Here is a 14,959-nt window from a genome sequence, read left to right on the forward strand (position 1 = left end):
TGCTCTATGACCTAAGCGCTTACGTCATTATGCAATAATGTTAAGGGATGCTTCAGATGCACTGTCCTCTTCTTTTATCATGTGGGTGGATGCACTGTCTTCTTCTTTTATCATGTGGGTGGATCCCATTTCATTATTACTTTCTTCAGATATTTTTGAGACACACAGCTGGCACTTGTGGTCTTCTCTGTCTTTTATCAAATAGCAGAGATTCCTTTTTATCCCTTCAAGGAGCTTTTCTAAGAGTCCGGATAGATTGTAGAATACAGATTCAAATTCCACCAAGAGTCTCATCTCTCTTTCTTCAATTTCATTTTTTTTACTAGACACAAGTAGAGTATTTATGCTTTTATAATTAATTCTTGTGTGAGATTCCCTTGTTATCTTTTGAGTTCTTTCGAAGACCCTTGCTAGTGTGCTGGCTAGTCTTCCTTCATGACTGTAGATTGTTAAATCTTGAACTTGATCAATTGGTTGAAAGTTTCCTGGGAAGACGGACATGAATATTACTTGGTGTGCTGGAACCAAGCACTCTTCTTCTTCATTAAAAATAGGTTGACTATTTGTAAATTTTAGGGATATATCCCTTGAATTTACATTGTCAATCATATTTTTAAATCTCTTTACTGCATCAACGAATCCTGCAGGAAACTCACTAATAATTTTTAGATCATTAAAAATTAAAATTGTATCAATTAATCCATATTGGAAAAACTGATAAGTGTCAGATGGGGAAGCCTTTGGAAAAATAACCAGCTTTGTTAGCTGTTCTTTGGCGATGGGATAGTATCCCAAACTTGTCATTTTTTCTTCAGTCCAATTGAAGACTATGTTAAGGGTTTCTCTGAGATTTGATCTACAGACCCTTTTCTTTTCCTTGATTTCAGCCCTTGTAGGAATGTTTCTCATTATTCTTGTTCTCTCCTTGAACTGGAGCTTTATCTGCTCTTTTTAGGGTTTGCTCTGGATGAAGAGCTTCGTATTTCCTGAAGGATTCCTTTGCCTCTTCTAGTATTCAAAATCCTCCTTTATGAACTATCTTTGATTGATGTGTAAATGGCGCTGCTTTTTCCCAGGCATCATATACTCCTTTCATGGGGCCATTATAAATTACATAATATTTTTTGTCTTGTGTGGATTTTTTAATAATTTCAGCAATTGACACTGGAAAACACAACTAAAGGGCACATATACTTATTCTTTCGATAAGTCGCATCAAATGCTACCACATCCCCAAACAAATGGTAGTCCAATTGGCTACAATTGTCTGACCAGAAAAGGTGGACCAACCGATCCTCATCATCCGCCAGATATTGCACGAACATTCCTGGGCTCTCTGCTGCCGTTGATTCCAAATACTTAAGGCAAGCCTTGGCATCACCGCCTATGAGCCTCCGTTGCTTGTCTATCTGATTATACATATCTCTTTTCAAAAAGGGCACATTATGAAATCCGCCTGCAGTGTGTACAAATGATGAATAAATTTGAGGAGTTTTAATACCAACTTTCAGCATCATGTTCATCTGATCAATTGCAGCAGAATTCATTTTCCTATGCCCAGGAAGCATAAAAGTTAACATATCATCAAGCATCTCATGGTTGTGTTCTTCTTGAAAGTAGCTTACAATCCATCTGCCTGTCTCCTCATGTATATGCACACGCATCTCTGCCCCACATCCACATCTAGTTGTAGGCCTTGGTTCCCGTTTGCGTCGAGCGGCGTCATTATCAGAGTACAAATCTCTAAAACCCTGTCTAAAGCACACAAATGCTTGTTGTGTCACATCATTATTCACATTGCGTCGTATCCGACTCTTCCTTGCAGAAAAACCATTCATTTTGGCATACAAGTTGTAGAATGAAAAGGCAACCGATCGATCTGGAAAATGAAGCCTTCGAATCTGATCTGCAGTTAGCTCTTTAAACTTCACGGTTTGGAGGTCCGCAATCCCGTTAATTGCTCTGTTGTCCCAGTCATCATAGAAATTGTCACCAAAATATTCATCGGAATCGGAAACGCAATCAGACACATCTTCGAGTGTCCTTTCTTGGGGATCTAAATCATGCAACACGTTCATTCCTTCACTGTACAGCGGTGCTTCTTGCTCTGCACAAAAATCTTCTAACCCGGCCTAAAACCATATCGGCAAAGACATAAATCAAACTTTAACAAAATTTCATCAACAACATTGAGCTGCAAAAATATTATTTCGAGAAAGAAATATAGTATCCCTACCATGAAAATCGATAGGACACGACAATGAAATCACAGGGGGGCTACAGTCCACAACAAAAATAGAGTATTGATACCGTAATTAACACACTCCAACTAAGAAGCCACTCTAGGGTTTCGATGAGGAAATTCAGGGGATCACCAGCCCATTCCCCAAACCCGACCCGGCATTCAAACTTGCGTATCCCTCTCCTCTTGCGTGGAGTTGTGATCAACAATGGCTTCACCTACAGTCGCCCCTCAACGGTCTGCGATCGTCTCTCTTTTATCACGTTTGCAACACCCGTTCGTCCTCATCCTCCTCCGCAGCACTCCAATGAAGACGAACATAACTGGTTTCAACGACGGCAATGCAACCCCATGACAAGGACGTCCAGTGAAGACGGATGACTTGTTGGGGGACGACAGTGGCTCTTCCGGAAAAAGGAATTAGCCTCGCAGCGCGGAATCAATAGGACACGATGAATTAGTCTCGACAGTGGCCTACTTCTTTTCTTTCTTTATTTTTTCTTTGGCCCTACCTTCTTTTTTTTTTTTTATCCTATCACAATGTGATCACTTTTTTTACCTAACGGTCCACACTCATTAAGTGATTTGAGGCCCATATTGCTTCTGTGGTTATGTTTATTGAATTATCTTTAAATTTGAGGCAACCTTGTAATATGAATAACTCTAATGGTCAAAACAAAAATACTAGTGAAACAAGACACGAATGCAGAAACTTGTGTCAGACTGTACGAGGCACATACGGCACCTGAATCAGGGAGGCCCAGGCTAAAACTCACCAATTATATATCGCTACTTTTTGGTACTCAATGACCAATTTCAATAATCAGTTCAACTGCTAATCGAAGGCTTGTCCGGTTTGAATACTATCAAAATTATCAGAATTGAGAAACAGAATCAGACTGAAAAAGTGGTCCAAAACCCAATACTTATAAAAGCCATTCTATTACCGACTTCTGGCAGTAGAAACAAAGGCATGTATAAAAGCTTGGAACCAATATTTGATGGGAAGATTTTCAAGTGTACCGTCATACCGGTCAGTGATTTTTAATCGTTGATCTTAATTATAAAAAATTTTATAAGTTTTTATAATTAAGATCAATAATTAAAAATTACTAAAACACCGGTATGACAGTATACAAAAATTTTTTTTATTTGATTTGCTTTGATTTGATTTGTATTATATCCATAATTTTACAGTGAATGATACTGTAAAAACTAAAGCGAAAAGTCAAGTACAAAGCAGGTACTTCCAATTGTAATTAGGGGTGTTCGCGGTGTAATTTGGATCGGTTTTGAGCTAAAAACTCATCCGATCCGAACGTTAATTTTACTTGCGGTGCGATTTGGATTGGATGATGTTTTTAAAAATATCCGATCCGATCCAATTTCAAGCGATTTGGATTGGGTTGGATTTGCGGTTTTGTAAATTAAAAAAATTAAATGCATATAACAAGTATTAACATCAAATTTTAAATAATTAACAATAACATAACAAGTCTCAACAATATTTTAAAAGGTCAACAATAACATAACAATAGAAATAAAATTATAGGTTAGTTAAAATAAATAAATAAATAACATTTTGAATATAAAATATTGGTGAATTCTACCATGTAGAATAAAGATTCATTCTATACCTATAGAAAGACACATGTCGACATTGAAAGAGGGTAAGGAACTATGCACGTAAAACTAGACAGCATATTCTACAAAGTTGGGTCCCACTAATTTATAGATTTGGAATTTAGTTAGTCCTACAATAAAATGTTCTATGTGCTAAGTAGATGCTGATCCATATTAATTACCATATTAATTATTCAATTGTATTTATCAATTTATTTATGCATTTTTTTTAGTAGGTGTAGATATTTATTATATCTTTTTTAAGTCATAAAAAAATATTTTAAAAAAGTCATTAAAAAAATACAAGAATAATACGCAGATTCAATGCACATTCACATACATATTAGTTATTGAATAGTTCTTATTAATTTTTATTAGGTCAAAATCACTTAAATATTTTCAACACTCAACATAAATATATCTTAAATTTAACAAAAATATGAAGCTTATACCTATTCAACTATTCCTTTCACAAAATTAAAAATTAAAAGTAACAAATATCTCCTAAGTAAGGAGTAAAATAGGAACTTATCCCAGTTATATTTTCATGTACTTGTAGATAAATTTAAATCATCAAACATCAAAATTTAAATAACTTAATGCATTTAATTATGATTTTTTAAATATGAATGTCATGGGAATATAAATTCTTTTTTATTTTTTTTGTACATGACAAAATAAAAGTATACATTTTCTGTTATAGTCCTGCAAATAGTGACAGACCCAAAAAATTTTAAGAGCGAGGGCAAAAATATATATCTTAAAATAAATTTTGTTAAACATTGTTAATTATATTAAAAATATAATAGAGATATAAAATTTAAAAAGAGTTAGTGAAAACAGACATGTTTTAAGTTAAGAGTTAGTGAGAAACAGACATGTTTTAAGTTTAAATTTTAGAAATAAAAAAATATTTTTTATAACAATGTTCAACAAAATTTATTTTAAGATATATATTTTTGTCCTAACTCTTAAAATTTTATGGGTCCGTCATTGTTTGCAGGACTATGACAAAAAATGCATACTTTTATTTTGTCATGTACAAAAAAAATAAAAAAAATTTACATTCCCATGACATTCATATTTAAAAAATCATAATTTAAATGCATTAAGTTATTTAAATTTTGATATTCGATGATTTAAATTTATCTACAAGTACGTGAAAGCATGACTGTGATAAGTTCCTATTTTATTTATTCCTTGCTTAGGAGGCATTTGTTATTTTTAATTTTTAATTTTTAATTTTTAATTTTGTGAAAGGAATAGCCGAATAGGTATAAGCTTCATATTTTTGTTGAATTTAAGATACATTTATGTTGAATGTTAAAAATATTTAAGTGATTTTGATCTAATAAAAATTAACAAGGGCTATTTAATAACTAATATGCATGTGAATGTGCATTAAACCTCGTATTATTCTTGTATTTTTTAATGGCTTTTTCAAAATATTCCTTTTTCTATGACTTAAAAAAGATATAATAAATATCTACACCTATTAAGAAAAAAATGCATAAATAAATTGATAAATACAATTGAATAATTAATATAGTAATTAATATGAATCGGTATCTACTTAGTACATAGAACATTTTATTGTAGGACTAACCAAACTGCAAACCTATTAATTAGTGGGACCCAACTTTGTAAAACATGTTGTCTAGTTTTGCATGCATAATTTCTTACTCTCTTCCAATGTCGACATGTGTCTTTCTATAGGTGTAGAAAGAATATTTTTTTTACATGGTAGACCTCACCTAAAATATTTATTAAATAATAATAATACATGAATAATATAAAAATATATAACAAATTGAACATGTTATAACTTATAAGTATAATTGTAAATATAATAATAAAATAATAATATTATAACACATTGTGCGGTTTGAATTGAATTGGATCGGTTATCAAGAGTAGATCCGAAATCCGATCCGATCCAGCGGGTTGCAAAAAATAAAATCCAATTAAATCCGAATTACTGCAGTTTTAAATCGGTTTTCAGTTTAGATTGGATTAGATGAGCGGTTTAATTTAAATCGGTTTGAATTTGAACACCCCTAATTGTAATATTTTTTTGGTGACTACCCCTAATTGTAATATGGTACATGCAAAGTAGAACCCATGGACCATAGCCTTTTATAACTTAAATATTCCTACCAAGGTTGCACTTGTTCTTCATCGACCCCAGTTTGAATAGGAAAATGTCCTGCCGTCCAAAATTCACCATTCATATTTTGGGCAAGCAAACCACTATGGTCATCATGCTTAGCCTCAAAATCCAAGTCTTCAAATATTTCCTCAAAACCATCATCATAACCATCTTCAAAATTATCAATATCAAAATTGTCATCATACTCAACATCACTGTCGTCCTCATTATTTTCATCAGTATCACTGAAACCACCAAGAAACTTGTCAATCCTGCCCCTTCTTCGTTCTCGTCTCATTCTCTTCGATTCCCTAACTAAGTCCCTCCATTTATTGCGTAAGAACAATATCTCATCCTTCTCCAATAACTCACCCTTCTCACCAAACCCCTCTACCAAGAAAACGGAGTGCCGCTGCCCTTTCAAACTCACATAAAACAATTCCGAATGTCTTATAATCATTGCTCTCAACTTGTTTGGGAGACCGAATTCCTTTCTGAAATGGGTCAAGTGGTCTATTAAAGGACTCATTTCAATCATCATCCCAAGAACCTCTCTTACTACAGAACAAGATCTCTTTTCTGCTTCCAATGATACCTTGGCTAAAGAATCAACAGGGTTCCTATAAGGGCACAATTCCGGAATTTCTTCAAATTTTAGCAAGAAACTCTGGTGACGTCTCTTTATGTTAAGCCTTTTTCCAAGTCTTAGTTGTTTCAACTTTAAAGGCCGATCAACTATTAAATCAGGAGAACGAAATGCGGAGGCGGTAAAGGCTTTGCCAAGTTTGAGTCCCAAGAAACAAGCTCAAGTGCACGGCCATAGGAAGTTTCAACAGTCTTGAATTTATCCGAAAAATCGTTGCACAAACGGGATCTAAAATTAGGAGGAAGACCAAGATCTGGAGCAAGGTGAACCAACTTTGATAGGAGTAACCGGTTGTGAGATGATAACATAAGAAGCTTCTGGAGTTTGGTTGCCAAAGTGGTGGAAATGGAGGATTGAAGAGTGAGTTCCTCAGCAGCAAGGGCAGCAGCAGCTGGAGTTAGACGAACACATAGTTGAGGATATAACTTTGCTGCATTGAGTGGCTTAGGTGGCCATGGTATAGTGAAGAGTTCAAAAATAGAAGGGTACCGATGGATCATAGCAAGTATGGAGTGAGGCGTAGAAAGAGTAAGATAAGACCAGCATTTAGAGAGAATGTGAAGAGGAAGATAATGTTTTGGTTTAGAAAGAAGTAAGGTTTTCAGCTTTTGAATAAACCGAGTTTTATTCTTCAAAACAACACGCCTATCAAGACCAGTGTCACGTACATGTTTGACTGAGGAACAATAAATTGAAATCGAGATGTTGCTGAGGTCATTATTATGTTCCTTTTGTTTTCTGAAGGTGGAACAGGACAAAGAAGATGTCTCGGAAAGAAAGCTGGAACCTAAGTCACTGACTAGTTTGTTATTACTGAATTGACAAGGAAGGCACAATGCCATTTTTATTGTTTCAACCACTCACACTTAACCTGAAAATGAGAAAAAAATAAAATAAGAACCAAGAAGATAAAACTTCCTGAGATAAAATACCAAGGTCACAAAACAACCCTTGGTTTCCTAAAATCTTGAACTTCTTGGAGGCTTCTTGACAATTGGCACAGAATACTTAATTAGAATGAAATATTGAAATATAATTCTAATTAACAAGGATTTGACAACAGAAATTAGAAATACATAAAGTAAGGACTTCACTCCTTAAATTCAGAGTTACAGTAACATGAAGGATCATAACATTGGCAAATCTTTGGTGGATAATCAATCAATCATATCCTAAAAGCACAACCTGTCAATTCTGCAAATTAAGAGTAAAGTTTTACATTTCAGGGCTCTTCTAAGTAGAAACCTTATTAACATAGAGACTAGTTTCTTTCCAATGATATTATGTTTTTACATAACTGCCTCAAGAAACTTGCTATTAGAAATTCAATTTGACATTTGAAGTGGAAATCTTATGCAATAATCCTATGGCCATTCAACTTTTCTGGTAATCTTATAATTACCAAGAAGGTAAAAATCAATATATGCAATATACTAGTCATGAATGCATCAAATAAAGAAGGGCTCACATAAATCCAAGAATTCATCAATCCAGGCCAGCAAAAAGTACTGTGGCAGCACAGTGAAGAACAGGATAGCTACTATACCAAAAAGAAAAGATAAAATGCAAATAACTTTACATCAAACACATAAGAATGATCAAACTCAAAATACTCGACAAAAAATGCTATGTGCACAATAAACATTAATTACCAAATCGACCTCCATGTATTTGTATATGAATACATATGTTGCTTAACTCATTTTTTATGTGTATTTTGTATTTCATGTGTTCTCCACGGGTGGCTTTTTTTTGGTATGAACTTAGCAAGGTTGAATACTCAAGACTTAGGGTTTCAAATTGCAGAGCTTCAATGTGTCATTGCACTATCTTCTTAAAGGGTCTGAAACGGCATCAGACAGCAGCTTCCGCATGAATGGAAATCACAGGAATGGAACAGCAAAAGATTCTTTCGAATTAATATTTGAAGAGTTTAAAAGAATAAAACATGAAAAGTGTTTAGGAAAAAGAGAATCAAAGAGAACAGCAAAAAGAAACTCAGCCAAATATTCTTTTCCCCACAGGATTGGGAAGAGGATCCCCCAATGTCCCAGTCAATGCGGAACTAGGGAAGGAGTGAAGCAAATGATAGTGGAAAATGATTCTCAGAGTGGCCTAAATTATGGTTTGGAATAAATTCACTAACGAATGAACTACCAGGAATGATTTCAAAGCAATCAAATTCATAATTGAGGAACCATCGACAAACAAGAGTGGACAATCATAAGCTACTTCATAACTATATGGTGGCTATTATGGAGAATTAGAAACAGACAAGTTAATGACAAAGACAGAGACTTCAGAAGACCAAAGCATCATATGCAAAAGATAATAATGGAAGTGAAAAAGAAAGAACCTTGCAAAGTTCCTTTGGGTATCACCACCGCGACATTTGCTTTCTCATCTCCCTAGCCATGCTTGTCTTCCTTTCTTCGTGTGTTTCTTTTTGTCTGGTACTAATGACTATCTCCGAGTAAAACCAAATAAAATAAAAATTAAGTTAGCTAAAGCTTAAGGATAACATTAGTTAAGACTCTTAAAATAGAATAAACATGAGCAGAATAACAAATTTTCAGAACATTTTCACTACAGTTCAATTCATAGAACCTATTTACTATCCAAAATATAAATTCACACTATATAAAAACAGCACCAACAATATAAAAACAGCAGCTCAATTCACCATATTCATATTAAAAGCAACAAATCAACCCTAAACACCAATAATCAGAAAGAAAAAAAAAAGCACCAATCATCTACTAAACCTACATATTACACAACATATATTACACTGTAAAAACAAAATTTGAATAATCTGCCAAGAATCAACAAAATATAATTAACAACAATCACGATTCAACTCAATCAGTTAATCAATTAATCATTAAACAGATTATAATCCAATAACTTAGTAACGTTTAGAAGAGAAACTGAGACTGAGAGACAGACTAGGAGAATGAGACTAAAATAAGTTTTAATATTGTGTTTGGTATAAAATGTACAAAACTGCCTTATATCTCAGTATCCTATTTGGTTTGAGATAAAAGTAGCAAGGTTTTGAGAACCGGACCGTCATCAAACTATTTTAGTCACTGGTTTAATGGTTCATTGGTCCAACCGGTTCAACCGATGGTTTAACCGGAAAAACCGTTTAAAAATAGAATAATAAATAAATTATAAATATGCAAGTATTAAGTTGAGGGTATAGGGTAGTATGAAGTTTTTCCAATGGAGTGGTGAATTACTCTTTTAGGATTTTCCTTTTTTTATATTAAATGCAAAATTGCCATTTGAAAGTATGATACCAAGCAAGTACAATTCCTCATCAGTACACAAAATGTTAAAAGAAATATCTGACAAGAATAGGAAGAATATCAAATGAATTATCATAAATCCAACTGAAAAATAAACATAGTACTCGGATAAATAAATTTGATAACATTATTAATAACAAAGTTGGTAGTGGACTAGTGCTAGAAAGGCTTCACCAAATGAAGGTGCATACAGGCTTTAAGAGACAACAGACTTGGGTTTGTACAGTAGCATTTTGGATGAGTTGCTTTAAAGACCATTTGGTAAAACTAAGCTTTGAATAGGTACAACACAGGCTTCACCAAATGCTCATAACACACACAAAGACAGTTTCTCAAGATACATAAATAAGTGCTCATCCACTGAAAATAATCATCTGAATCGGTACAAGGTAGGAAAAAATGACCATAAGTCTCTTTACCCAAGTCAAAATAAACAACCATATCTGAACTCAACAATCAGCATTCAGCATCAAACATTACAAAACATTAACCAATAATAATACTAAACCTGCAACTAGCAATTACAAAACAGCAACAAACATTAGTACATTATAAAACATTCCAAAACAGTGACGACACTAAACCTGCATAGTAAATAATCTCAAAGACAATGATCACCAATATCCAGCAAATAAACAATAAATACACAACAACAATTTAGCAAATAAACAAGAATAAGACCTAAATAGAAAATCCAACAAATTAAGTCGCAGCAACCTAACAATTTGGCAAATTAAAACAACAACAGCGCAACAATTTAGCAAATTATGAACTTAACAAGTTCAAGAACAGAAAATCACAACAAAAACAAAAAACATTAAAAGTAACAGAAGAACAACAGAACAACAACACAAGAACAATTAGCAAATTAACAAGTTCACAACAACAGTTAAAATTTACCATAAGAACACTAATGCAAGTGGAATAATCATGCTAATATGTTTTCTGCAAAGATGCTATTTGTGCAGCTAAAATTTCCTAATTACTATGATCCAATTATTCTAATTTCACATGCAATCAACTTACTAAGTTTCTAAAAGCTAGAAATTATAAAACCAACCAGAAATATGGTTAAAGCATTTCATCAAACATGGTGAGTGCGGTAAAATTAAAACGAAATAAGAGAATTCAAAGCTTAATCTCAATGTGATAGAGAAGAGAACATAACTATTGTAAGTTTGTAACTTTAATTCAGTCTATGAAAAAATCCAAACCACTACCAAATCAAATAATTACTTATTGTAATAGAAATCAGAAGTTGCAGAGTTTGAAGCAGAGTATTGGTGTTGTGTGAGTGTATTGTCTGGTGGCGGGTTTAGGGAACTCACGGCGGTGACAAAAGAGAGCAGTTCGACGGCTGGGTGGAGCGCGCGGGTTGGTCGCAGAGTTTGAAGCAGAGCAACGTGGCTTCCAGACGAACGCGAACTCGAACGGTGAACAGCGAGTGAACGCGAACGGTGAACGCCGAGCGAACGTGAACGGCAAAGAAACGGCGACGGAAGCGCGGCTGAGCAGACAAAGACGACGGACGCCGAGCTCGAGGAAGCAGCCGCGATCGGTGACAGCGAACAGGGGTTGAAGACTTGGAGCACGAGGGATGCTAGATAACGGATGGCGAAATTTGAGTGCGACGGAGGGCGGCAGTATGCCACTCCTTGCGGCGGTTGTGTAGGCTTACAGTGCTAGGGTTTTGTGGTTGGGTTTGTGTGATTTCTCTGAAAGAAAGAAAGAAAGGGAGAAAGAAACGAAGGAGCTTCCCTTTTTTGTGTAAACCGGCCGGGTTTCGGTTCGGTCCGACCGGCCGGTTCTCATCTAGTTCAATGATTTTTCACCGATTTTTTATTACCGGTTTTATATGCTTGATCGGACTGTAATGTTGCCGGTTCGTGGTTGAATTGATCCGCTCGGATCCGATTTTCAAAACATTGAAAGAAAAAACCAAAATATTTGAAATTACTAAAATGCTCTTATTAATTAAAAAAATAAAAAAACTCTAAACCCACACACTCATTCCCATTTCCCCTTTCTTTCTACTCGCTCTGCCTTTCCTTCTCTGCACGCACTCTCTCTCTCTCTCTCTTGGTTGCTCACTTTTTCTCACCCGCTCTGTCGTCACTCTCGTTCGGTCTGCCGTCACCGCCAAATTCTACTATCACTCTTGCTTGTTCTGCCGTCACTGTCGAGCTCTTTCGTCACCGTCTGCGAGGTAGAATTGAGAGGGAAGAGAAGGGAAAAAAGCTGTGCAATAAGTGAGATGGCTCTGGCGGCTTAGCTGAGAGAAATAGCGAACTGCGTTTTTTGCTGAATTGGTTTTCCAAATGGTCGTCGCCATTTTCACGCTTCGAATTTCTCTCTGGAATAGCAATCCCTTCTTGTAGTGTTCATCAATGACTAGGTGGACTTATAAAGCCCTAATTAATCCCCTTCATTCTCTCCTGTTTCTTTTTAACGTCCTTCCGTTGTTGTTGAATCTGATTTATGATATTATTTTGTTGTTGTTAAATCTGATTTATAAATTGTTGTTGTTGTTGAATATGATTGATGAGATTATTGTTATTATTGTCGGCATTATTATTGCTGGTGGTGGAGGTATGGTGGTAGAGTGAAAGGTGGGGTGGGGTTGCGCGGTGGAGTGAGAGGTGAGGTGAAAGATAAATTTGGAATATAAAATTTTGAATGAAGGCATTTGAGAACGTCTTCAAAAATTTCTGTTACCTATGTCTCTATTTTTTAGATGTATTAAAATATTGAAAATTTAGTGATGAAGATTGAAATTTTAGTAGTTTTTGGGCCAACAAATATGATACTGAGTTCCAATCTCCTAATTTCCGTCTCAATACCTCAAAACAAATGCTAACTAATTGAATAACTTAAAAAAATTAAAAAGCTTACCTGATGATGTGAAGGCAGAATGCGGGCAGAGAAGAAGGAGACCAAGCATGGTGAAACAGAGACTGACGAGGGGGAGGCAACAACGCTGGATGAGGACGCAACAACGAGAGACACACATGAGAAACGAGACACAGTTAAGGCACAGGAGTTGGTGGACGTACTGAAAGGGCAGGGACAACGCGACGCAGACGGAGGCGATAGACGCAGACAAAGGTGTAAACCATGCAAATGATAGTCTGTGAACATTCATTTTTTACATGATAATCTATGAAACATTCATTTTTTGGAATACTAACACCTAAACTTGATTGTTTGATGCTAATAGGACCCTAATGGCTGCAAACAGGCATGATCATCAGCGAATAAGTCCAAATACCAAGCCAACATTAGATCCAGCTACTCTGTTAGAAACCATGAACGCTATGGCTATGAATATACGTGGCTCAGTAGCTGCAACAAACCGGGATATAGAGCATCCTGAATAGCAGAATGGGAATGGTAATGGCATTAGCAATAGTAAAGGTAATAGGCATGGCACCAGATCATCTGAGAAAGATAGACCTCGAAAGATAGACCTATGACCTTGGCTACTTTTTTGAAAGTCAATCCACGCCGATTCACTCAAACTACTAGTGCTACTAAGGCTGACGATTGGTTCTGAGACATCGAGAGGTCTCTTCGGGCACAACAAGTTTCCAAAGGATAATATGTGGAGTTGCAACATACTTGTTGAAAGGAGACACATAGTACTTGTAGCATGGAGCATAGCAATTACTAAGACAAGGAGATGTTGAGGTTACCTGGGCCAATTTTAGGACAACATTCTATAAGAAGTATTTTCCTCAATCGGCCCATAATGCAAACGAGCTTGAGCTACTACAACTAAGACAAGGGGACTATGTTGGTTGCTGACTACACTCGCAAGTCTAAGAATCTATATCGCTTCTCTAAGGTCCGTCAGGGAGTCCCCGCCGAACTTAAGGAATGGAAGTGTATTAAGTTTGAAGGGGGACTCAGAGAGGAACTTCTGGCTTTTGTTGGTCCAATTGAGATGAAGAACTTTGCTGAACTAGTCAATAAAAGTCAGCTGGCAGATGAATCTTCGAAGAAGTTAATGGTGACACAAGCAAGTCGTCGAGAGGCTACACAACCAAGCTTCAATCGGAGTTTATCCCCTCAAGGTAGAGATTTCAAAACTAACAGTCAGCAACAACATTGGAACCAACAAGGCGATTACCTTTCTACTCATTTTAATGGCAACAACAACAATCATGACTTGGGGCATGAACAAGGAGAACAACCTCAGCAATATCAGAATGGCCTCATATGCCCGAAGTGTAGGAAGATCATGATGATAGGTCCTTTCAGTTTAGCCCAAATATCTATTACTACTGCAGCAAGGAAGGACACTTGGCAAAAGACTGCCACAAGAGGATTGTAGATAGGACCTCTAGGCCCAACAATAGGGAAATATTTTACCGCAACTACTGCCAATGTCTCTAAGATCGGATCTCAAGGTAAGTGTATAATAACTAAGAACCTTAACTATACTGTATGACCTAGATATCTCTCTAACTCCTTAGATATAGTTAAAATTTGGATGGCAAAATTTTCTTTAAGAATGGTAGAATGTAAAGACCTGACTTTCAATAAATTAAAATTTTCGGCTATTTTGTGAGATTTCACAAAACTAGAACCACAGCTCTTCATGATTTAATGAGGCAGGTCCAAGTAAAAAAACAAAAATAAATAAAAATATGGTCATAAATGAGTCAAATTTGTTTTTGCTAGGGTAATAAATTTCTCTGGTCAAATTTGACTTAGCAGAGACTTATTCACATTCATTTTTGGTCCGCTTTTCCTGATAGTTTTTTAGCCGGGATTCGCTCTTTTAGTGACGGTTTTGCGAGTGCTGAAAAAAGTCAGCACCCTGAAGACCGTGAAATTAGTAATAAATGTAATTACCACCTTGGTAATTATATTCTAGGACTAAACTTAGCCACTCCTCCTTGATTTATTCTTTCAAGAATAAATCTCAGTTGTTCATTATTTTACCATGCGATAAAATTCAATTCGAAGCGAACCTCAGCCTA

The 14,959-nt window shown here is 35.5% G+C and overlaps 1 protein-coding gene and 1 pseudogene across 1 annotated transcript; both read right to left on the reverse strand.

Moving 5' to 3' along the window:
- Positions 1 to 1,151: 1,151 nt before the first annotated feature.
- LOC107474904 (protein FAR1-RELATED SEQUENCE 5-like) lies at positions 1,152 to 3,271 on the reverse strand. The gene is made up of 2 exons (XM_052257874.1): positions 3,266 to 3,271; positions 1,152 to 2,132 (listed from the first exon to the last, which is right to left on the reverse strand). Exons 1-2 carry the CDS (start codon positions 3,269 to 3,271, stop codon positions 1,152 to 1,154), a joined length of 987 nt encoding a protein of 328 aa, XP_052113834.1.
- Positions 3,272 to 5,750: 2,479 nt separating this feature from the next.
- Positions 5,751 to 11,690, reverse strand: LOC107474864 (protein WHAT'S THIS FACTOR 1, chloroplastic-like; annotated as a pseudogene).
- Between the last annotated feature and the right edge of the window lie 3,269 nt (positions 11,691 to 14,959).

The sequence above is a fragment of the Arachis duranensis genome, chromosome 2 (genome assembly GCF_000817695.3).
Source record: "Arachis duranensis cultivar V14167 chromosome 2, aradu.V14167.gnm2.J7QH, whole genome shotgun sequence".
Classification (NCBI taxonomy): domain Eukaryota; kingdom Viridiplantae; phylum Streptophyta; class Magnoliopsida; order Fabales; family Fabaceae; genus Arachis; species Arachis duranensis.